The 24,456-nt window shown below is 44.0% G+C and overlaps 2 protein-coding genes and 1 non-coding gene across 5 annotated transcripts in view; all 3 read right to left on the minus strand.

Moving 5' to 3' along the window:
- The window catches only part of LOC135557626 (zinc finger protein 143-like), an 11,102-nt gene extending 6,950 nt beyond the window's left edge, over positions 1-4,152 (minus strand). The window contains exons 1-11 of one of the 3 annotated variants that reach the window (XM_064991096.1): positions 3,760-4,152; positions 2,785-2,897; positions 2,561-2,650; positions 2,237-2,320; positions 1,938-2,063; positions 1,248-1,441; positions 1,044-1,109; positions 854-967; positions 656-731; positions 296-421; positions 1-105 (exon numbers count right to left, since the gene is read on the minus strand). The exon at positions 1-105 is cut by the window's left edge and continues 75 nt beyond it. In XM_064991096.1, coding sequence (XP_064847168.1) covers positions 1-105; positions 296-421; positions 656-731; positions 854-967; positions 1,044-1,109; positions 1,248-1,441; positions 1,938-2,063; positions 2,237-2,320; positions 2,561-2,650; positions 2,785-2,897; positions 3,760-3,923 — 1,258 coding nt within the window. In that variant the 5' untranslated portion in view covers positions 3,924-4,152. Of the gene's footprint in view, positions 106-295; positions 422-655; positions 732-853; positions 968-1,043; positions 1,110-1,247; positions 1,442-1,937; positions 2,064-2,236; positions 2,333-2,560; positions 2,651-2,784; positions 3,731-3,759 lie in introns of those variants that run through there. The other 2 variants (XM_064991087.1, XM_064991105.1) reach the window with 2 other exon arrangements.
- Positions 4,153-4,626: 474 nt separating this feature from the next.
- LOC135557622 (importin-7-like) lies at positions 4,627-24,161 on the minus strand. Its single transcript, XM_064991074.1, has 24 exons — positions 23,962-24,161; positions 18,756-18,837; positions 14,171-14,324; positions 13,888-14,046; positions 13,590-13,746; positions 13,150-13,239; positions 12,875-12,969; positions 12,431-12,515; positions 12,042-12,276; positions 11,784-11,860; positions 10,773-10,889; positions 10,465-10,554; positions 9,598-9,763; positions 9,085-9,245; positions 8,752-8,880; positions 8,107-8,173; positions 7,809-7,934; positions 7,609-7,706; positions 7,414-7,509; positions 7,077-7,297; positions 6,700-6,908; positions 6,316-6,522; positions 5,792-5,908; positions 4,627-5,662 (listed from the first exon to the last, which is right to left on the minus strand). Exons 1-24 carry the CDS (start codon positions 24,043-24,045, stop codon positions 5,562-5,564), a joined length of 3,123 nt encoding a protein of 1,040 aa, XP_064847146.1. The 5' UTR covers positions 24,046-24,161; the 3' UTR covers positions 4,627-5,561.
- Positions 11,089-11,266, minus strand: LOC135506468 (small nucleolar RNA SNORA23). Its single transcript, XR_010450505.1, has one exon. It is a non-coding gene; the product is annotated as a small nucleolar RNA SNORA23 (small nucleolar RNA).
- Positions 24,162-24,456: the final 295 nt, after the last annotated feature.

A 24,456-nucleotide genomic window follows, 5' to 3' on the forward strand; every position in this document is an offset into this window, starting at 1 on the left:
AGTAAGGCCTCTCCCCTGTGTGTGTGCGAATGTGCACCTTCCTGATGTTAGAGGTAGTAAACGATCTCCCGCACCCCTCAAATGGGCACATGAATGGCTTCTCTCCTACAGTACAGCGGGGATGATGAGCTTGTTCAAGACCTCTTCAAGTTCATGGTTGAGATTATTTATAAACAGCATGATCACATGATTTCTAATCCAAATCCGAGGACAAAAAAAATAATAGTTGTACACTGTAGATTGCATGTGTAGGGATAAGATTAGGTATAAGTCTGACTCTGGACAAGTTTTGTACCTGTGTGGGTTCTGATGTGCTTTTGGAGGTCACCTGACGTCTTGAACGACTTTGCACAGTGCACTTCCTGGCAGCGATAAGGCTTCTCACCAGTGTGTGTCCTGATGTGGCTTTTCAGACCATACCCTTTTAGGGAAAAAACAAACACATTTTGCCGAGTTGGAAACATGCGCTGTACGTTTAATGGATCACAGTCACACTGACCGACATTGTTCAGATAATGAGAAATTGTTTAAACTGAGGAAACTGATATCTCCTTAGCCATTTCAACAAGGTTACTGTGACTTATGCCGAGAGCCCCTCCGCTTCATATCTCAAAGGATTATGGACCTTTGCATTAGTCTGAAGGTCGTTTATTACCTGTAGCAAACTTCTTTCCACAGCCCAGATGATCACACAGATATGGCCGGTCACCTGTGTGGTACCGCTCATGTACCTGCAGAGGGCAGAAAAAGGCAAATCAAACAAGATTAACAGATTAGTCATTTGGACCAGCTGAGTCTGACTCATTCTACATTCAAGAACCCAAATCGTCTTCAGAGAGTGAGTGTGCTTTACCTTCAGATGGTGTGCGGTTGTGTAGAGTTTCCCACAGCCCTCATAGTCACAGCGGAAAGATTTCTCTGTCGACTGCTCCCTAGAACTACGACCACTCTGCCTTTGAAGCACAATCTGAAAGAAATATGTATCCAATGTAAGCTGGTGGTAAATATGATATGACATAGATAAAACATGAGAAGTATAGTACCTGCATCTGCACACCACAATCTTGCTCAGCTCTCATCAGTACGGAGTTGACATCATCAGCTTCCACCTGAGAAAACAAAGGGGGAAAACAAAGGGGGAAATAACCAGTGACCATTTTACACCTCAAACACAGATAGGGTATTTGAAAATTGCATATACTGCTGAGTTGATGAGCTGTTAAGATACAATGTCAATAGCAAACTACCTTAGCGGTGTATTGTTCCAGCACGTTGATGGTCTCTTGGTCAAGGGTTCCATCAGCGTTCAGGTCTGACACTGTTCCATCTGCCTGGATGGCCAGGATGGTGTTGGTTTGGGGCATCTGTACTGTGTGCTGGATGTAAGCTGTGGTGCCATCCTCCAGCTGAATAGCCTGCAGGGTATTCTGGTCATATGTATCTGTGAGGGAGTTTCATTTTAATTTAGTACCCTCTTCAAAAAGTTGTTTTAATTTGAAATTTACCCATTCAAATTTCTCCTCAAATATTTAAACACTGGGTAAAAACACATTTATTGACAAAGGGATTAAAACAATCTTAAAAATATGCAATATGCAGAAATCACTCAATTTCCTAGTTGCTAAAATTATTACATTTGCTTAATTTCAGTTTGTGATAAAACAAGCAATGTAGAGAATCACTGTACCATCTTAATCTCTGAAATATATTTTCAATAACCAAAAATATTGTGTTTTCAGCTGTTTGAAGCATGTGTACAAAACCGAAAGTAAAAGATGCAAAAACTAAACTTAAGATCAGGAAGCATAGACAAAGTGCATATTTACCACTTATTAGGCTTTCAATGAGAACTGACAGATCTATGACTCCCATCTCGATGTGAATTTGGTCAGGTCACCCAAAAGGCTACATATTGCAGCTTTAAGATTGAGACAAACCTTTTGGTGTGTGGATGTAAGCCGTTGTGCCATCTTCCAGCTGCACAGCCTGACCATCCTCAAGTCTCAGACCATCTCCTCCAATTACATCACACAAAGGGGATCCTGTCCATCTGTTAGCCTCCTCTGATAAGTAAAAATTGGGAAATATTGATATTATATTACCTTTCCCATCACAATACAGTTTAAACTTAAAGTGAATAGTGACATGAATAAGCAAAATGCCTAAATTAAAAACAAAATGAGCAATGATTCATTAAAACACAGCAATAATTAACATTGCTAAGAGGAAAACAGACCTGCTCTTGGCATTGATACATGTTGGACATATGCAGTAGATCCATCCTCCAGCTGAATGACCTGTCCATCCATGAACTTTCCATCTGAAATGGAGACTGCACTCTTCAATCAGACTGCTCTCATCAAATAATGGACTAAATCATGATAATAATCAATAGAAAGAAGAAATCTGCCATGACTTGGCCAAGCAAGGTTATCAACTCTTTCTACATGGTCAGACCGTTTGGGGGTTACTTTAAGGGGTAGTGTTCACTGTTAGTCAAGCCAATACCTTCATGGCCACTTTCCTGTATGTTTATGGAGATTATTGAGATTTGAGTTACCTTTAGGGTTGTGCTGTATGTAAGCTGTAGAGCCATCTGCAAGGGTCACAGCCTGTAAACTCACAGTGTCCATGTCCATTTGATCGCCATCTTTTGAACACATATGACACAAGGGAGAAAAAAAATGGGCTCTAAATGTATAACAGCATGTGTAAGTAACTTTTTGCTTTGCTGGAAACTTGGCAGAATCCCCACCGATAATGGAAAGGCATGGATGAACTCACCTGAAACAGCCTCTGCCAAACAGAGGGTGACCTGCTGAGTGTCTCCACCTGCATTTTGGAACTCTGCAATGCCCTGGGAGTCCCGGTTTATCTGAGCCAACAGCATTGTCGCTCTGCCAGACGAACACACACACATACTTAAATTCAGTGTGTGGCTGCATTCGGTGCAATCAGTCACTTTCCATACAACTCTTGTAGTCAGACGCACAAAGATAATTTATGGATATGACTAGACCCACTTTATTTAATTGGATAGCAGTGTCTGTTGCATTATTAGATCATATGTACATTAATAATACAAATCAAACGTCCAGCTGCTTCCAGCTGACATGTTGTACAACAGTTGATATGAGCAGCGCAGATTCAACAGTTCATGTTGTTGCCAAGTTAGATGGAACTTGATAGAGCAGTCAACAGTGCAGCTTCAGCTAGCTGTGTCAGACATAACGTTACCGTATCAACTATAAATGTGATTGGTATATTTGGTACCTATACATAGCTAGCTATAGGTAACGAACTAAATTAGACAGAAACGTTAGCTAGCTAGCGTTAGCTGAGAACAGTTTTTGTTCGATTAGCGTTAGTGAATTGATCACCGAGTGTCGGTTAGCTAACTAGTTCGTGATTCATGTATCTACTAGCAAATGTTGAGAAAAGGCAAGTTAGTTAGCTAAGGAAAGTCAATGAGGAAATCGAGTTTATAAATTAGCCTCTTAAAACGAACTGCTAACGTTAACTAGTTAGCAGTTAGTAACGTTAGTGTGAAGAGCGCTGACAAATAATTTGCTAGCGCTAATTAGCATGTGGGCTAGCGAATAATATATCTATATATTTTTTTGACAATACATGATTTAAACAATGATTTAATGGAGTATATTTCTCATCTCAAACGGCGAGCACAGATAACCCCTTCCATCTCCCAAACTGGATATGGCTGTAGAAAGGCACACTGGGTAAAACCACATTTATACGAACCTCGAAAATTTCCAACAATCCCTTCGGTTCGACCACCATGCATCAGGGCAGGAAATGTTCTCCTGTGCGCGCACCCTGGAACATGTACAAAGATAGCTCTTGGCCCGATGATTGGCCAATATTTCAGTCACGCAAGCTTCTAGCAATCTCATTGGTTTAATCATTGACTAGTGACCTCCCATAGCCATTAATTCTTCTCGTTCTACTTTTGGGATACGTTCCATACTCCATTCTGGATCACAATTGCGACCGCTTAACTTTTCAAGTAAAAGTCAAACGATTTCCAGTCAAATATTTAACCTCACATGTTATACTTCATATTAGTGCTGTTCGTTCAGCACAAAAAACAAATATAATCCTAAAAAAAAACGTTTTCGAAGTTGGAAACAGCCATTTTGGAACCGCAAAGCCTCATGGTAGCATAGAGATCGAGCGAGGTAATGTGGGCAATGTAGTTGAATAAAACTCCAGGGTATTTGTAATGCATTTTATATACATTGACATTAGCCAGCAGTGTCTGTTAAATGAAACTGCCCAGATCCAGGAAAACGATACGCAGGTTTGAAGCAAGTTTACGGCCACGTTCTAGTTCGTCTATATCGTGCTGCGCAGTATGCAGTCATATCGGTCACTGATAATGTAGACACTGTAAAGCTCTACTAGTGGGAGTGATCAACGCTAGCCAAGGAGGACAAAACACCCCTCTAACCCAGTAGCAAATGGAACTAGAATTAGCTGGCTGCATAGTTCCAAATAGATTACACTTCACCTGATCTGAAAGAGTATACAACCACCCAAAATAGGCTCAAAATCAAATTACTGAGTGCACAACTGTGTAGCTGTTAGTAAACAGTCAAATGCATGCAATCCAACTTAACTTTTTTTTAATATGTTGTGTATATAGATGGTTCATTCATACACCAAATGCTTGAGACCTTCACAATCAAGTCCAATTGAACATGCTTCAATGAAGCATCCAATTGACTTTGTGCTCACAACACGTCTTGTATCCAAACTGAACACCAAGAGCATTTTCTTTTTTCAGGAATCTAGAATGTTTCCACTTTAGCAGCAAAGTGATGCCACTCATTATTCTACACTGTAACCAAAGTTACAGCGGTTTGTGTTTTAAATGGTCTTAATTGATTTAAAAATTGCAGTCTGATACAGAAGGCTAGGAGACCTGAACAATATGAAAGTGCTAGTCATTAAATTTACAGAGATCGGGCATCACCATAGTGCCATGAAGTATCCAATATGCTACATATGAATACACTTGACACCTTACAAATGCCTCTGGTTGTTTTAGCAAGGCTACTTAAAAATCAAGAACCTTGGCTTGTATATACATAACAAACATGAGAATTTGTTAATGCAGAAAATAACAGACAACACTACTGCCAGAGGTATAATCTTATCACGCACGGCCTTTTGGCCAAAACAGTGAAAATGATGAAACACTAAGTCCCATTATCAATTTCAAATTGTTAAGCCCTCCCATTTTGTTTAAGAGGGAAGAAAAAAAAGTCCCCGTCCTAGTATCCTCCACAGTGGATCCCAGAAGACAATGTTGTTTTGAGCTCATTTTTTCTCTTGCTTCAAGCTCAAGTTCTTGGTTTTTTTTCCAGCCATTTGTTGCATTTGGTTGTCTTCCCACTTCTTCTGGTGCTATTTCCAATTTGATAGTCAGATTGAAGAGTCAGTGAGAAGAACCAGTTCTGGAACCACTACTTAAGGGAACAACACAAGCTTTTTTCACTTCACTACAATCAGTCAGAGTAATAAAAGGGAGAAGGGACGACTCAATTCATTCCTGGAGCGTTGCCTCCAAAGTTGAAATTAGTTGGCACCACTTCTGGCACTGTGAACTTGTATCCGCCATGCTTCTCGATCATTTTTGATTCTAGAATGAAGAAAATAGGGCAATTATACAACAGGCCAAACATGGTAAGTGTTTATTTCCTATGATATTAAAACAATTAAATAAAAATTAACAGCTGTCTTATTGTATAACAGGGATACATTTACTTACCATGTGCTGCCCGTCTCTGGTCTGCAAGTGTGCCAATGTCATGAAGGTGTTTTCCTTGTTCCTCATCAAGGGTTTGTGTGAGTGCCTGGTACCATGCTGGGTCACGGGTCTGGATATCTGAGTTGGAGAAAAACATAGTTAACATAACTTAAGTTTCCCCTCCACTTTTATGTATGATTTACACTTAAGCAACATATTGCATTCATGTCTTCAATCCCGAGATCTCGTTTGTATTGTGTTTTTTAAACCTTCTCAGACAAATGCCTGTCTTCAACTGAAGAACATGCTGCTGTGGGGAATTGAACGTGACCCTGATCCAGTAACCACTGACAGTGTCCCGTTCCGAATCATTATTATTTCATCACTTAAGATCTTGTACTAATAATGCACTTTAAATAACAGACCTTAATAATTATGAAAAAAAATTGTGAGTGTAAACACTTATTCACGGTTTATGTCCAATTTGTGTCCTTAACTTGACGACCCATCACTAGCTTTGTGTGCTTGAAAGGTGGTCTCCTTACTCTGTAGTATGGCCTTGAAGATCTGGTATTCATCCACCAGGTTGTCTTCGTCATCTACAGCTGTAGTGTAGCCCTCCAGTGCAGTCTCCTCTGCGTCATCCTCATCCCAGTCCTCATCATCCCCATCCTCTCCTGCATGCTTGGCCAGCATCTCCAAGTACTCCTGGCCCTCCTCATCAATGTCATCCTCATCACTGCCCAACTCGACTGAGGAAAGGCACAATGGATTAATTTATTACTGATCAATCTACTAACACAACTCAAACCATCTACCAATGAAGTGCTCCTTGCAGCTGTATCTTGTTCTATTCAATATAGTAGGAAGCTTAAATAAGGGAGTGACAATGGGACTTATGAGTTCAGAGGATAGCACAAATGCCGTACCATTCTCCTCATCCTCCTCTCCATCTCCATCTTCATCTTCATCCTCATTCTCGTTCTCTGCTTGACAGGCGTAGGCCCTCTTGAGGCCGTTGAAGAGCAGGATGGCTGCGGGAAGCAGTTGGCCAGCCACCTGGTTGACAGCCTGGGGCCTCTGCTCCAAGTCAATGAGGGCACATAGGCCAAGCACACAGATCTTCCTATCGTGGAGCCTGGGGAATAACATTACATTAAAAAAAAAAAAACATTTTTTTTTTTTTTTTTTTTTTTAAATCTTACAGTACATTTTTCCTCTCTACTTGATATCAAACTATATGGTGGACCAGAGAAACCAGACAAGCTGTAAATATATTAAACGTGAGCATCTTTCCTGGTCTTACCCAAGGAAGCAGTCAACGTCTTTGAGCCACTGGGAGATGAAGTGGTTGGTGATGGGCTCAGTGTTGTTTGGGAAGCGTAGGTTCTCCAGGGTGTTGAGCAGCAGAGGGGGGCTGTAGTACAGGGCAGCGATAGCCACTTGCAGACACATGGTCCTCAGCTCACTGGTCTTCACCTCCCTCGTCAGCCTCTCCAGCGCAGCCGCCACAAACAAGGGAACAACCTGCAGGAGCGGAAAAGAAAGTCTAAGGTGACTGTATAGTACAGTGCTTCTCAAAAGCAGTTACTTTGAATACAGTCGTAGCCATACAAGATTTAGTGTAGAAGCCAGACACTTACCTGATCAATTCCACGCCCTTTGCACTGCAGAATAACCACCTCCAACAGCTTGGCTGCATGACACTCTGGATCCTCACCTGGATCGCCAGTCAGAACCTGCATGGAAAACAGATGATCAACTTGTTCACACCCAGCAAAAATACACACCACCAATATGTGTGAAAAAAATTGCATAGCGGCTGTAAGTTACTGTACCTTCTTGCACATGCTGTAGATTATCTCCAGGTATTTAGTGTCAGACAGGAGAGTGTCTGTGTCAACCGTGACGTAGTTGTGAAGGAGAGGCATCATGTCTGAAATAGTCACATTCCCCATTTAATATAGTGTTTGTGTACATAATAGTCAAATCACCATAACAGGCAAAGTTGAGACTAGCAGGTTGGTGAGCAGTATACCTGTGAAGTAGTCAAAGCCATCCTGCTGGAAGACCTCAAACACCAAGGGGAGGAGCTGCCACATCTGTTGTGACACCTGCTGGCAGGTCAGGCTGTGTGCCAGAGACAGGATCTCCTCGTAGAACTCTGAAAATCAGCACACACACAGGCTGAGTGTCAAAGAGGTAAACATAGGACAACCCCCACAGAGTGAGTCAGTCACGTAAATGACTAGGCAACTCGCCCACCTGTAAGTGTCAGAGAAACAGGAGGACCCGGTTTGGAATGTGGTGGGACAGGAAGAGCAAGGGAGACTTACCCAGGACGTGCTGCTGCAGGACTGTGCCAATCACCTGCAGACATATACCCTCCAGCTGCTGGGTGATCTAAAACAGAAACCCCATTCATTTAGTTAGAGCACTGGAACACACACAGATTCACCATGAACATACAAGTGGTGCTGCAAGAGAAGATTTGATGATTTCATTGTGCAAGTAATTTCCAGAAAACCAAATACCTGTGGGTAGGCACATTGATAAAAACAACGTCATAAGTAAACAGCTTTACTTTACAGTCAACGACAACAAGTAGCATACCAAGAAGACACACCAACATTTGATGGGTTGGCTGGTTCCAAGCCCCACGGTCCTGTGCGTCGGCGGACGTACGGGCAGAGAGCCACAGTGCTATTTCTAGAGGCATCAGCCTGCAAGGCACTTTGAAGAGAGAACAGTGTGTGTTTCCAGGAGCGGGTGGGCAGCTGGGAGTGTGCTGGCAGGCAGCAGTATGAGCTGGGAGGGAAGCTGCTGTACTGAGTGGGTGTGTGGTTGAATGGCTGTAAGTAAATATGCCTTGTCCGAACTAGAATGGCCAATAGGACAGGAGCCCATATCCTGTTTCTGTAGCATGATACAACTTGATGTACAAGTAGACCCCATGGACAGAACACCATGGCTGTACTCACCTCTTTGTGGTCCTCCACCACACTGAGCAGTGTGTCGATAGTGTTGAGGATGCCCATGGCTGTCACCGCCTTGTCGTCCCCTCCCTCCTCGTCAGGCCCCGTCTGGATGACCTGGTTGAAGGTCATCGCCTGAGGAGAGACGGGAATAACAGCCATAAGTGGGTTTTCCTGAGAGCAGTCTTTAAAGCCAGACCAACATGGAACTAGGAGAGATGGTAATTGGACCTTGTTTCCTCTCTCCATGGCTGACAAACAGAACTGTAAATTGATCAAAGGAAGGAGACTTCCTGTGCAGGGCCTTTTTATGAGTCAGACAGAGCACACACTCCTCACCAAGTGCTGTGTCATCTCCACAGCGATGGGCGTGACCTCTTCGCTGTACTCGCAGATCATCTTCTGGATGACGTTAGTGAGGTCATCGTTCTCCGTTTCACGCACAATGTGCAAGAGGGCCTGCATCACAGGCCGGATGAAGGGAGTGATATACTCTTTGGCTAGGAAAGAGGAAAAACATGACAGAGGAGCACTTAGTGATAATCAGCTATATCATTTGGATTCAAGAAGAACATTAACTATTTATTATTATTTATTTTTTTACCTTTATTTTACTAGGCAAGTCAGTTAAGCACAAATTCTTATTTTCAATGACGGCCTAGGAACAGTGGGTTAACTGCCTGTTCAGGGGCAGAACGACAGATTTGTACCTTGTCAGGTCGGGAGTTTGAACTTGCAACCTTTCGGTTACTAGCCAAACGCTCTAACCACTAGGCTACCCAGCAAAGAAAAAGACTCCATATACACCTATGGTGTGTTTCTGAGTCTGACAGTGGAGAGATAGCTAGCTACCTTTCTCCTGGTTGCTTATGAGGACCTGCAGGGCGATGGCTGCCTCCACTTTAACAGGCATCTCGTTGTCGTTGATCAGGCAGAGGCGGGTCAGCTCCAGGGCTGTCTGCAGGTTCTGGTCACTCTTAAACTTGACCTCACAGAAGTAATGAAGGACCCAACAGGCCTATGCGGGAAACACCAGAGATGGTGGTTAACATTGTTAACAAACTGGCTATACTTTTGCAGAATTCTCCTAAATCTAGAATTTCTATCTAGAACCATCAAGATGTGAAGAGTTGAAAAGCCACTGTAATGACAGAGGCAGAACTGTCAGAAAACACAGGTGTTTTACCAAATCATTGTCATTAATATTATTGATACACTCAATCAAATGTATTTATAAAGCCCTTCTTACATCAGCTGATGTCAAAGTGCTGTACAGAAACGCAGCTTAAAACCCCAAACAGCAAGCAATGCAGGTGTAGAAGCACGGTGGCTAGGAAAAACTCCCTAGAAAGGCCAGAACCTAGGAAGAAACCTAGAGAGGAACCAGCCTATGAGGGGTGGCCAGTCCTCTTCTGGCTGTGTTGGGTGGAGATTGAAACAGAACATGGCCAAGATGTTCAAATGTTCATAGATGACCAGCAGGGTCAAATAATAATAATCACAGTGGTTGTCAAGGGTGCAACAGGTCAGCACCTCAGGAGTAAATGTCAGCTGGCTTTTCAAAGCCGATCATTTAGAGTATCTAACGCTCCTGCAGTCTCCAGACAGTTGAAAACAGCAGGTCTGGGACAGGTAGCATGTCCGGTGACCAGCTCACATGCTCTCCCCTTCTCCCCACTGGAGCCCTGGGACAGAATGATCTGGCAATGTGACACTTACTCTGGCTCTCATATAGCCCAGCTCACTGCGGAACAGAGTGAAGACGTGGTTCTGCAGCATGAACTCCATCTGGTCTTTATAGACCTTTTTCTGTTTCCAGGGGAGAGAAGAAAATGAAAATCATGGTTAACAAAAATGCATTTAATGTATTTGACTGCCACTTGGGAGCCATAAAGGGAACTTAAGTGATAAAACAATTTGGCAAAATAGTTACACGCCGAGTCAGCTACCTCATCTGATGAGTACATGGTCAGACCAAAGGTCAACTAGAAAAGAGGAGATAGCAGGTGGTGTTGGGGGTTAATCACCTTAAGCAGGATTTCAGCCAGAGAGCCAATCATGTGCAGCGCTCCGTCCTTCTTCCTGGGGTCAGAGGTGGGCTCAGTGAGGATCTGATAACAGAAGCCCATGGTTTTCTGAAGAACCTAGAGAATAAAGAAATGCATTCAGTCAAATGTGCTGCTTCTGTGTATCCTGGCTAACTGCTACACATTAACATCAAACACCTCTGATATGTCCCAAATGGCACACTAATCCATGCATAGTGCACTACTTTTGACCAGGGCCCATGGGTTAGTGCACTATGTAGGGAATAGGGTGCCATTTGAGATGCAAGCAAGGAGAGTTTGTGGGAGAGTATGGAGGCTGGCCTGTAGTGAGGAGTCAGAGACGTCACGGGTCAGTACTATGATCTCCAGTGGCTCTATGGCTGCAGGTGTGGAGTGAGCACCGCCGCACAGACTATAAGACACAGCCAGACGGCAGCACGTAACATGGACATGCACCACACACCCCGTTCACCCACAGCCAAAACGGAATAGAAATACACGCTAAAACAACACCTTACATTTAGAACAGAAAGAAAGCTGTAATACGTAACACATCTGACTAAGGAGCTACAGCAACTAAAGTAGTGCTTTCTCCCAGCTATGCTCCTTCGTTTGCCAGTGTTCTCCTGGCTCGACACGTCCACAGAACGGTTCCAACAGCTCTGTACTGTTGTTGGAGCAACAGGGCGCTAATGAGATCCACAGCAGGACAGGGCGGAGGAATGGGCAAGGCCATAAATAAGGGCAGGAGTGAGGCCAGTAGAGAGAGAAAAAATAAAATAAAACCGGCACCGGTCCATGCGTCCCAAATAGCACCCTATTCCCAATATAGTGCACTACTTTTGAACAGGGTTCTGGGCGGAAGAAATTAGTAGTGCACTATATAGGGAATAGGGTGCCATTTGGGATGAAACAGGATCACATCATGGCAGGCTGTTGAACCTGCCAGGACCAGGAGGACTCAGCTTTCACATCAGAACCACAACTCACTTCTTTCCTCTTGTTGCAGGAGGTGAAGAGCAGGGTCTGAGCTGCCGTGGTGGGAGAGATGAAATCCTCAAACACATCTGAGACAGGACAGAGAGTCAGCAGATCAGATGGCACATTGCATTGGTTTGTTAAAATAGCTTTACACAGTTAAATCTTTGAACTGATCACTTCCAGACAGTCTGATTCCAGGACATTCCTTCTGGATGACAAACCCTTTGGAAATCAGAGAAATATTCCGTAAACAAGAATGGCGCTTACCAAACTTCATGCGAATGTACTCGTATGGGTCCTCCTCCCACAATTCCTGGTCACTGTCCGTGTAGCACATGAGGGGGAAAACCACATCCTGAATGATGCCCTGGATATGTGGCTTCAGGTTCTTCCAGGTGACAGCGTGTGCGATTCCCTGGTTAATATAGTTGAGTGTCTGCTGGAGGACTCTGGGAGCCACGTATTGCTTCTCCTTGTACTGATATAAGACCTTCAGCAGCACCTACAGACAGACAAATCAGTTCCCCCTGGTTGAGATCAGACTCCCATGCAGACAGACACAGTTGAAAGGCAACCTTCTGTCCCTCAGTCAATCCCAGTCATGCATCACACATCTTTCAGCTCAGACAAAGCCAAGAGCGGCCTTAGCCTCTCACCTGTTGTGCTGCCACTGCGTATCCCTTGAGGAAGAGATCGGCAAACTCTGTGTACTCTTTGGTAGTGTTGCCTGGGCTGCCATACCTGGGAGGGGATTAAAGATGCTTGCACATGTTAATATACACTGAACCAAAATATAAACACAACAAGTAAAGTGTTGGTCCCATGTTTCATGAGCTGAAATGTAAGATCCCAGACATTTTCCATATGCACAAAAGGTTACTCTCCAATTTTGTGCACACATTTGTTTACATCCCTGCTAGTGAGCATTTCTCCTTTGTTAAGATAATCCATCCACCAGACAGGTAATAATGATAAGTGAGATCATTAAGGGGTTATCACTTTCACCTGGTCAGTCTCATGGAAAGAGTAGGTGTTCATAATGTTCTGTACACTCAGTGTAGTACAGTGACAGTGTGCTGGGGTGGGTTGAGTAGGCTTACCTCTCAAAGAGCCTGGCCAGGATGTGGAGGGCCCACTTCTTACACTTCCACCAGGGCAGCTCAGGTCTCTCGTCCTCATCCACCTGCAAGGTCTCCTGTGAGGCACAGACGGGGAAGGAGGGGAGAAAGAGAGAAGGAAGAAAATAAATCAGCTCAACTAGCAGCAATTAAAATAAAGCAAATAAACTACAGCTAATCTGTTTGGGAGCTACTTGATTTGCAGTCAACCTATTTGTGCTCCCCTCCTTGCCCTACCACAGTAAATCTGCCCTCACCGGAGGCACGTCTCTGTCCACCACTGTCTTCAGGATCTCCATCCACTCAGTCAGGTTCTGTCGGTTGATCAGCTCCAGGGGGAGGTTATACTGTGGACAGAGAAAAGGAGAAACCCTGTCTATTCAATTCAAAAAGCTTTGTCGTTGTTCCAATGGACAGACAGAAAACCCAGCAGTGCAGTCTGGCATGCTGAGGGGGACAGGTCTAGCCCAGTGGCCCTGACATGGACCAGATGGTCCTCAGCCCTCCCCCTCCTACAAGACAACCATAATAGACCCATCTCCAAACCCAGTATTATGGAAATAGTAGCTAAATACCTGGACACTACAGCTATACATCCACATTTAGACAAGAACCATACACTCCCTATACAGTCAACACAGACTAACATATACACAACTTCTAAGAAGGTGAGCGTGACAGATATAGTCAGTAGTACCTGGAAGAGGGCGTAGAGGATCTTGAAGATCTGTTTTTGCACCAGGACAGATTCACTGGAGGGGTCAGGGAGCAGCTGGATGAAGCGGTCCTTCAGCATGGGCATGAAGATCTGCATGGCCGCCACCAGAGGACTGCGCTCGTCTGGCTTCTTGTACCTGTCAAACACACAATCAGAAACATCAGCCACCCGAAGACATAGCAAACAGCTCTATAATACAGTCTCTGTTCCAAATGGCACCCCATTCCCTAAATGGTTGAGACACAAACATGGTCACTCTAAAACAAGGAGTCCTTACTCATAGTTTTTAACCAGCTGGTAGAGGCAGAGCAGGATGCCCAGCCAGCCGGCACTGTTATCTGACTGCAGGTAGAAGCCAATCTTGTCCACGATGGCTGTCCACTTGCCGGGGTAGTCTTGTTTAATCATGTGGTGGATGCATGTCGTCAGCTGCACTCTGAAGGGTTAGAGAGGACAAAGGTTGGAAGACGACCTGGTTGAGCAGAGCTACCTCTACCCCTATCCCCCCTCTTCTGGCACTGTGCAGTGAGCTGAGCAGCCACAGGGCGGTGGGCAGTTACCTGATGCGCTCGGGGGAGTGGATGATTGCCTCCACAATGTTGTCACGGATAAACTGCCTGTCCTCCTCTGGTATGTTATTGACAGGCGTCTCCGTGCTGGTACCGTCCCCCTCGCTCCAGTGCTGGGTCACCATGTTCTTTAGGTAGATCACCCCTGGGGAGGGGAGAGGGGGACATTCAACTGACTAAACACAAGACAGGCTTCATAGAGATCCTATTAATATTGGATTACATACAGTGCATTCGCAAAGTATTCAGACCCCTTAACTTTTCCCACATTCTGTTACGTAACAGCCTTATTACAAAATTTATTGAAATGGTCCCCTCCTCAAAATACTCCATAATGACAAAATAAAATTTAAAGAAATTGCACATTTATTAATAATAAACTGAAATATCAAATTTGTTTCCCCTTACCTTTATTTAAATAGGCAAGTCAGTTAAGAACAAATTCTTATTTTCAATGACGGCCTAGAAACAGTGGGTTAACTGCCTGTTCAGGGGCAGAACGACAGATTTTGTACCATGTCAGCTCGGGGGTTTGAACTTGCAACCTTCCGGTTACTAGTCCAAACGCTCTAACCACTAGGCTACCCTGACTACATTAGTAGTTAGACTCTTTACTCAGTACTTTGCTGATGCACCTTTGGCAGCGATTACAGCCTTGAGTCTTATTTGGTATCACGCTACAAGCTTGGCACTCCTGTTTTTGGAGAGTTCCTTGCATTCTTCTCTGCAGATCCTCTCAAGCTCTGTTAGGTTGGATGGGGAGCGTTGATGCACAGCTATTGTCAGGTCTCAAAGACATTGAGACTTGTACCGAAGCCACTCAGTTGTCGTCTCGGCTGTGTGCTTAGTTAGGGTCGTTGTCATGTTGGAAGGTGAACCTTGGCCCTAGTCTGAGGCTATGAGCGCTCTGGAGCAGGTTATCGTCAAGATCTCTGCTCTGTTCATCTTTCCCTCAATGCTGACTAGTCTCCCAGTACCTGCCACTGAAAAACATCGCCACATCATGATGCTGCCACCACCATGCTTCAACGTAGGGATGGTATTGGCCAGGTGCTGAGCAAAGCCTGGTTTCCTCCAGACGCGAGGTAAATCTTGGTTTCATCAGACTAGAGAATCTTGTTTCTCATGGTTTTAGAGTCCTTTAGGTGCCTTTTGGCAAACTCCAAGCATGCAGCCACATGACTTTTACTGGGGAGTGGCTTTCGTCTGGCAACTCTACCATAAAGGCCTGATTGTTGGAGTGTTGCAGAGATGGTTGTCCTTCTGAAAGGTTCTCCCATCTCTACAGAGGAACTTTAGAGCTCTGTCAGAGTGACCATCAGGTTCTTGGTCACCTCCCTGACCAAGGCCCTTCTCCCCAAATGTTCAGTTTGGCCTGGCTGCCAGCTCTAGGAAGAGGTGGTTCCAAACTTCATCCATTTAAGAATGATGGAGGCCACTGTGTTCGTGGGGACCTTCAATGCTGCAGAAATGTTTTGGTACTCTTCCCAAGATCTGTGCCTCGACACAATCCTGTCCCGGAGCTCTACAGACAATTCCTTCTACCTCATGGCTTGGTTTTTGCTCTGACATGCACTGTCAACTGTGGGACTTATATAGACAGGTGTGTGCCTTTCCAAATCATGTCTAATAAATTGAATTTACCACAGGTTGACTCCAATCAAGTTGTAGAAACATCTCAATGATGATCAATGGAAACAGGATGCACCTGAGCTCAATTTCATGTCTCGTTGCTAAGGGTCTGAATACTTATGTAAATAAGATTTTTTCTTCATATAATCGCATACAGTTAAAAAATAATAATAATTCCCCCCGCTTTGTCATTGAGGGTAAATTGATGAGGAAATGTTTTTATTTAATGTATTTGAGAATAAGACTAATGTAACAAAACGTGGAAACAGGAGGGGTCTGACTACTTCCGAATGCACTGTACAGCTGGTATTCCACCCCCTTAGATTTAATTAATGCAAATCATATGATATTGAAGTAAAATCTACTTTGATAATGGGGGTTAAATTTAACCCTTCCAATTCCTATGGATTTCCATGGAATCGCAGCTGGTTAAAGTGGCACAATATTCACCACATCTCTTTAAATCACTTAATATCAGGGAGATCTCTAAATTGTTAGAGTGAGTCAGTGTGACATTGGAGGGTGTGAAAGATTCCATCAGCCTAGAAAGCAGCAGCGGATCTCATGACCAGCACATTCACTGTGACTCCTCTCATGTTGTGCTCAGGCTGAGAGGGAGTAGCAGTCGGCCGGGGGAGTAAGAGGAGTACCTCTAGGCCCCTTTAAGAGCCCACACCTCTCCTCTGTCTCAACACACTAGCATGGCCCTGTTCATTAGCACTCCCCATCCAAACAAGGAGTCACTCAAATATTCATCCTTCCTCTACCCCTTGAAATTACAGCTCACATCTCTGCCTCCATCTTCAACCGATAAAATCAGAGCAGAGCAGCAGAAAGAGGCCTAATTCCTTAAGTGAGTCATAGAACAGAAGTGTAAAAGTGTAATTTAGTTAGGAGTTTACAATAGTTCCCCCTCTCGTGTTCCCCCTCTCTGAATTTGGAGTACGGGTGTGAATTATTCTACAGAGCCACAATGGAGCGTCTGAGGTCAGTGGCTCGCAGGCAGGCCGGGGCGGTTGACAGGGGCTGAGGGACAGGCCAGGCGGTTGACAGGGGCTGAGGGACAGGCCAGGCGGTGGATAGAACGGGGGAGACAGGCCAGGCGGTGGATAGAACGGGGGAGACAGGCCAGGCGGTGGATAGAACAGGGGAGACAGGCCAGGCGGTGGATAGAACGGGGGAGACAGGCCAGGCGGTGGATAGAACGGGGGAGACAGGCCAGGCGGTGGATAGAACGGGGGAGACAGGCCAGGCGGTGGATAGAACGGGGGAGACAGGCCAGGCGGTGGATAGAACGGGGGAGACAGGCCAGGCGGTGGATAGAACGGGGGAGACAGGCCAGGCGGTGGATAGAGGGGGGAGACAGGCCAGGCGGTAGATAGAGGGGGGAGACAGGCCAGGCGGTGGATAGGAAGGGGACAGACCAGGCAGGGGTCAGAGACTGCTGACATGTGACCGCTGGCTGGGAAGTCATAATCCTGCCAGTCAGTGCTGACACAGCAAGACCCTCACAACCACCCTCCCCAACCCATTAATGTCCCCCTCTGCCCAGTCCAACACTCAACATCCCCCTAGCCCACACAATGAGGCAGGGAATAGATGATTCCTGAAATTACAAATGATGCAATTGCCTCTAATAGTGTGAGAGGTAAAAAATAAAAATAAATAAAAAACATGACAAAATATACGCTATTATCTGCCATTAGCAGGCAGGCATTTGCCCTCAATAGGAGGGGGACCTGGGTCTGATCGCACTGCCTTTATGGAATCCCAGACATTTGCCTGCTAGCTACGGAATCGCTTAGCTCCTCCCTTTGTGTCAGATTACAGCAAATGAGCCTCATTACCGCGGAACTTGTGGCCAAAGTGCCGAGTGTGAAGTTCCCGTGGAGGTGCCAAGCCAACATTTAAGCATCTGTTAACCAATGGCGTGCCACCATTGCAGCTGCATTAACTTAATGCAATTGGTCTGAATCAGAGTCAGGTGGAGCAGGGCTCAATGGCAGGCCAAAGAGCACAGTCACAAGAAGGATAGCATTTCTGCTCAAAACACCAGTTCCTGGAGAGGTTTGCTTAGAAATGTTCAGGCCACCTGTTTGACAAGAGGCACACAGATTAGCACCCAACGCATAAGGCAGGATGGGCTGGTGCCATGTTAGACTTTTCTCCAGGCAGTCACATTACTATTGTGTTGTTGAAGCAAACTACAATGTAGAAGAACTGACTAGATAGAAGTTAGGACATGATGCTATGGGTGAGCACAATTGAATACGCTAGTGTGGAGTCTAGCAGCACGTTGAAAATGACAGGCTCTGTCTGGTAGCCACCTGAAGACGGCACACATTTTAAATGTAATAAAAGTCAATGAGCCACTGATCAAGAGCAGATCGTCCTAACATATAATTGCACATCATTACCAGAGAAGCATGTGTGATACATGGACAGGCTACCAACAAACCCTCACACGGAGCATCTCAAACATGTGGAAGGTTATTTTATAACAAAGGCAGCTGTATCAATGACTAGACACACTGTCCAGGCCAAGCAACTATAGACTTCACTAGAGCCCCCTAGCAGACTAAAAGAAGTGTGAAACCTCAATGCTGTAGGACAGGACAAAATAAGCTGCAACAGTAGCATAATAAAAGATGGCATCATATACAACAAAAACACCTTTCTTCTCTTGCTATCATGTGTGTATCTTGGTGAACATATGTACAAGTTCATGGGAAATTGGTCAGTCTTCACAATATGACTGGTGTCATCTGTGTGGGAGCTGTGACAGTCAAGGCAGGGGTCATCTTTGAGAAAGCGTGCTCAGTTCATTTGAGCTACAGTTGTAAATACTCTTCTCACCTTCCAGTTCCGGTGAATTTCCATCTGCAAGAGAGCCCAGAACCCCGCCCCACATCATCATAGTAAATACCCATCCTCTGAAACTCACCTGCTTGTCTGACGGGCAAATCTAACTGATCAGACATGGTGACTTGCAGCAGAGCTGACACAAAATTCACCTGGGTGTGACCCTGTAAAAGCAGGAAAGGATGCATGAATATCAAACACGGATGTGTATTTGACCTATATCAGCAAAAGTGTATAACAAACATCTTCAGCCATTTGACTCCTTGCTGTCCCCAGTCCAGCTGGTCTTGCTGCTGCTCCAGTTTAGTAATAGTGGTAGTAGGTTTAATTGGTTTCTCAGTCATAGACTGAAATGTACACCAATTTATAGTCATAACATCAATCATATATACTTATCAGATCCTAAACTAGCAAAACACTTAATATAATACATTGGTAAAATATACAATATATGTAAACAAAACAACAATGACAAGTTTAAGGGTGGTAGCTTTAGAAAGCACATCTTTAGAGTTCTTAGGAAGACATTTTCCCTGGGCTATATGGTGCATGCATGATCAGTGTAGTGAAGAATGGGATGGTAGAGTTCTGACAGTGGCCTGTACGTGTCATGGGAGTGTTCAGTTTGTGGCTGTTGTGGGTTTCCTGTTCAGTAATCTGTTGTCTGCTTGGATGGAGCCAGTCTGCAAACTGGGAGTTTGTACTCTGTTTATGCAATCAGAAGAGAGGGGTAGCACTCCTCGAACACCCACTATTTTATCTAGTGCACCAAATTCCCCCTCACTACCGGTCTTTGTTGCCGACTGCAGTACCCAGCAGCGACCGATAGCCTCCCCTGTTAAGGTAAGTGAATCATCAACAGTTTCAACTGTTCTGCCTGTTGCTATGGAACCCTGACCTGTTCACCAGAAGTGCTACCTTGTCCTGGACCTGCTGCTTCCAACTCTCTCTACCAAACCTTCTCTCTCTAACTCAGAATGACCAGCTATGAAAAGCCAACTGACATTTGAGGTGCTGACCTGTTGCACCCCGTAGAACCACTGATTATTATTATTTGACCCTGCTGGTCAACTATGGACTTTTGAACATCTTGGCCATGTACTGTTATAATTGCCACCTGGCACAGCCAGAAGAGGACTGGCCACCCCTCAGAGCTTGGTTCCTCTAGGCTTCTTCCTAGGGAGTTTTCCTCTTGCCACCATGCTTCTACATCTTCATTAGAGGCCGACCGATTACTCGGCATGGTTAAACTAGTAATATCAACCATGTGTAGTTAACTAGTGATTATGTTAAGATTAATTGTATTTTATAAGAAATGTTTAATGTTAGCTATATATATATATATATACAGACAAAATGAGAAGAAAAAAAATCCAGAAAATCACACTGTAGGATTTTTAATGAATATATATATATATTCATTCATTAAAAAATCCTACAGTGTGATTTTCTGGATTTTTTTTCTTCTCATTTTGTCTGTCATAGTTGAAGTGTACCTATGATGAAAATTACAGGCCTCTCATCTTTTTAAGTTGGGGGAACTTGCACAATTGGTGTCTGACTAAATACTTTTTTGCCCCACTGTACAAGAGCGCAGCATACTTTTTACATTGTCATTGATCACATAAGTTTTTTTATTTTATTTAACTAGGCAAGTCAGCTAAGAACAAATTCTTATTTTCAATGACGGCCTAGAAACAATGGGTTAACTGCCTTGTTCATGGGCAGAACGACAGATGTTTAACCTTGTCAGCTCAGGGATTCGGGAATGAAAATGGGTCTCATTGCTTTGCCCCCCACATATCCTTATATCACTTGCTATATTAAATGAATACTGTTCAGGCTTAACTGCTCCAGATGAGACAAAGATGGGAAAAATAGCCTACTACCCTCCTTTCCTGGAAGATAACAATGCACTCAGATCTCTCCCTGGATACCACACAACATGACTCAGATCTAACAATCCAACTGCGCATTGGGGCGGCAGGGTAGCCTAGTGGTTAGAGTGTTGGACTAGTAATCGAAAGGTTGCAAGTTCAAATCCCCGAGCTGACAAGGTACAAATCTGTCGTTCTGCCCCTGAACAGGCAGTTAACCCACTGTTCCTAGGCCGTCATTGAAAATAAGAATTTGTTCTTAACTGACTTGCCTAGTTAAATAAAGGTAAAAAAAGATTTTATTTTTTAATTGTTCTATGGATTGAAAATCTGGGCATTGTATATTCTGTTGTCACGAAATACAAAACGACCTCAGATTGTTGAGTGGAGATGTTCATGTACAGTTGTGGCCAAAAGTTGAGAAAGACAATTATTTTCAAAGTCTGCTGCCTCAGTTTGTATGAAGGCAATTTGCATATACTCCAGAATGTTATGAAAAGTGATCAGATGAAATGCAATTAATTGCAAAGTCCCTATTTGCCAAGCAAATGAACTGAATCCCCCAAAAACTTTTCCACTGCATATCAGCCCTGCCACAAAAGGACCAGATGACATGTCAGTGATTCTCTCGTAAACACAGGTGTGAGTGTTGACAAGGCTGGAGATCACTCTGTCATTCTGATTGAGTTTGAATAACAGACTGGAAGCTTCAAAAGGTGGGTGGTGCTTGGAATCATTGTTCTTCCTCTGTCAATCATGGTTACCTGTAAGGAAACACGTGCAGTCATCATTGCTTTGTACAAAAAGGGCTTCACAGGCAAGGATATTGCTGCCAGTAAGATTGCACCTAAAACAACCATTTATCGGATCTCCGGAACTTCAAGGAGAGGGGTTCAATTGTTGTGAAGGCTTCAGGGTGCCCAAGAAACTCCAGCAAGCACCAGGACCATCTCCTAAAGTTGATTCAGCTGTGGGATCGGGGCACCACCAGTACAGAGCTTGCTCAGGAATGGCAGCAGGCAGGTGTGAGAGCACCTGCACACACAGTGAGGCAAAGACGTTTGGAGGATGGCCTGGTGTCAAGATGGGCAGCAAAGAAGCCACTTCTCTCCAGGAAAAACACCAGGGACAGACTAATATTCTGTAAAAGGTACAAGGATTGGACTGCTGAGGACTGGTGAAAAGTCATTTTCTCCGATGAATCCCGGTTCCGATTGTTTGGGGCATCCGCAAAAAAGCTTGTCCGGAGAAGACAAGGTGAGTGCTACCATCAGTCCTGTGTCATGCCAAAACAGTAAAGCATCCTGAGACCATTCATGTGTGGGGTTGCTTCTCAGCCAAGGGAGTGGGCTCACTCACAATTCTGCTTCAGAACACAGCCACGAATAAAGAATGGTACCAACACATCCTCCGAGAGCAACTTCTCCCAACCACCCAGGAACATTTAGGTGACGAACAATGCCTTTTCCAGCACGATGGAGCACCTTGCCATAAGGCAAAAGTAATAACTAAGTGGCTCGGGGAACAAAACATCAATATTTTGGGTCCATGGCCAGGAAACTCCCCAGACCGTAATCCCATTGAGAACTTGTGGTCAATTGTCAAGAGGCGGGTGGACAAACAAAAACCCACAAATTCTGACAAACTCCAAGCATTGATTATGCAAGAATGGGCTGCCATCAGTCAGGATGTGGCCCAGAAGTTAATTGACAGCATGCCAGGGCAGATTGCAGAGGTCTTGATAAAGGATCAACACTGTAAATAGTGACTCTTTGCATCAAATTCATGTAATTGTCAATAAAAGCCTTTGACACTTATGAAATGCTTGTAATTATAGTTCAGTATTCCATAGTAACATCTGACAAAAATATCTAAAATCACTGAAGCAGCAAACTTTGTGGAAATTAATATTTGTGTCATTCTCATAACTTTTGGCCAGGACTGTACATTTTATTTTTGAGCCTTGTTAGGCCTACTCTTATCAAACTAAAGTTAGCTAAAGTTAGCTAAGAAGACGTTCGAGCTGATGACACACAATATGGACATATCACAGAAACAACAACTTGACTTAAAGTTCACCTAAACCCCAGTTACATGACAACACCGTACATCTATCGTTCTAAGGATATCATAGCCGATAACAGACCAGAGTATATTTGACACTTGCCCAAGACTTCCTCCTACTAGCTAGCGAGCGAAACATGGCTAACTATTTGACTATAAAATAATTCACGCCGTCCGTATATGTTAGTTATCAATGGCACGTCTACATTTGACATATAGTCGACATCTAGACAATGATAATAGGCCATATTGCACATAGCTGGCTATTCAATTTGTAAGGCTAACATTAGCGAAAGAATTTGCGCACGCGGACAGCTCATCGAATGACTCAATGTAATTGATGTAACATTAGCTGCAAAAGGTTGCTAACGTAGCGCTAACCAGCGAAAATCCACTCTCCCTTTCACAAATGAGGTACAAACAAAACGTTTGCCACGTTAATAAATGCGTTGCTATTATTAATAATGATTGCTATAGTTTACGTTGTGTCTTGCAAGTTAACTAACGTTGGATAAATCAAACCTACCTAGCTAGTTAGCAAATATTAGTTAGCTTGCTAGTTAGCTACGTTCATTGAAGTCAAAGCCAGCAAGCTGAATAATAATGTAACATTAGCTAATCTCATATTAGACGTACATTTATACATGATAGGAAAGTAGTTTGATGATAAAAGCTTGAATAACTAACGTTACACCTGTCAATTCGTCCGATTGGTAACATTTTGGCTGACTAACCAGTTTAGTTAGATATCTAAAAATCAACGGGCTAGCTAGTTAGCATTATTGCTGTGCATGTCAGCAGTAAAATTAAAAAAAATACACCTGACACGTGATTCACTTAGCCAACTTGCTAATACAGATTTTCGAACTTTTAGCAAACGCTACCTACATTCGCATACTATATCGCATGATTTAGTTAGTTTAGACCAAACTTGTATAAATAATGGCAAAAATGTGTCTTTCCAACGATTCAAACATGATACATCAGCTAGGCCAAAAGCAAGCATTGTGCAAAAAGGCTTTTTACTGCGTAGCTAGCAGCTAATAATCAAGGAAGCTAATGCTAACTTCCGCACGTTTTTAAAGAACCAACTGCGGGTACACGGGGTGGATTCGCTTGGAGTTGACGATCTTGGTGGTCAAATATAATTCTAAACTTTGATATTACACCCGTAACGGCAAAAGTCATATGTATTCACCGAAACATATGTCGAATAGAGAATATTTGATCTGTCAAAGTTCTGGACTGACTCTGGTCTCCCACAGCCACAAGCTAGGAGGACTCCATTCCATCTTTGATGTGTGACACAACAGAAGAGGCCCGATTAGCACCATTACAAGTTTTTACCTCGTTCAGCTGTCTCTCCGCGGCCTCACGCAAGTTTGGGTCCATGGTACCCCGAAGGGCCTCGATCAATACGTTCGGATCCATAGCTAAATCTGGTATGGCTCGGATTCAGTATTTTTGTGGTCTATGAATTCCCAGTCAATGCGCACATGGACGCACGGCTCTTCAGTTACCGGCGCGAAAGGAAGAAGTGAATGAAGTACCCGGATAGATCAGCGCCAAATTTCTCCAACACGAACATCCGCTTCGAACTATTGCACTCTAGGAGTTGTAGTTTTACATGTGTGATATCAATTCAATTCAAGGGGCTTTATTGGCATGGGCAACATGTGTTAACATTTCCAAAGCAAGAATTACACATACAGACGTTTCACAACTCTCTCTCACACGGTTTTACGGTCAGTAAATAAAGACACTGCTGGTAAAGAGAACAAAATATGAAAATGGAAAGCATGTCATTGCAGTTGGCTAGTAGATTTGAACACCATTGAGGTG

Source organism: Oncorhynchus masou, chromosome 2, assembly GCF_036934945.1.
Source record: "Oncorhynchus masou masou isolate Uvic2021 chromosome 2, UVic_Omas_1.1, whole genome shotgun sequence".
Lineage (NCBI taxonomy): Eukaryota > Metazoa > Chordata > Actinopteri > Salmoniformes > Salmonidae > Oncorhynchus > Oncorhynchus masou.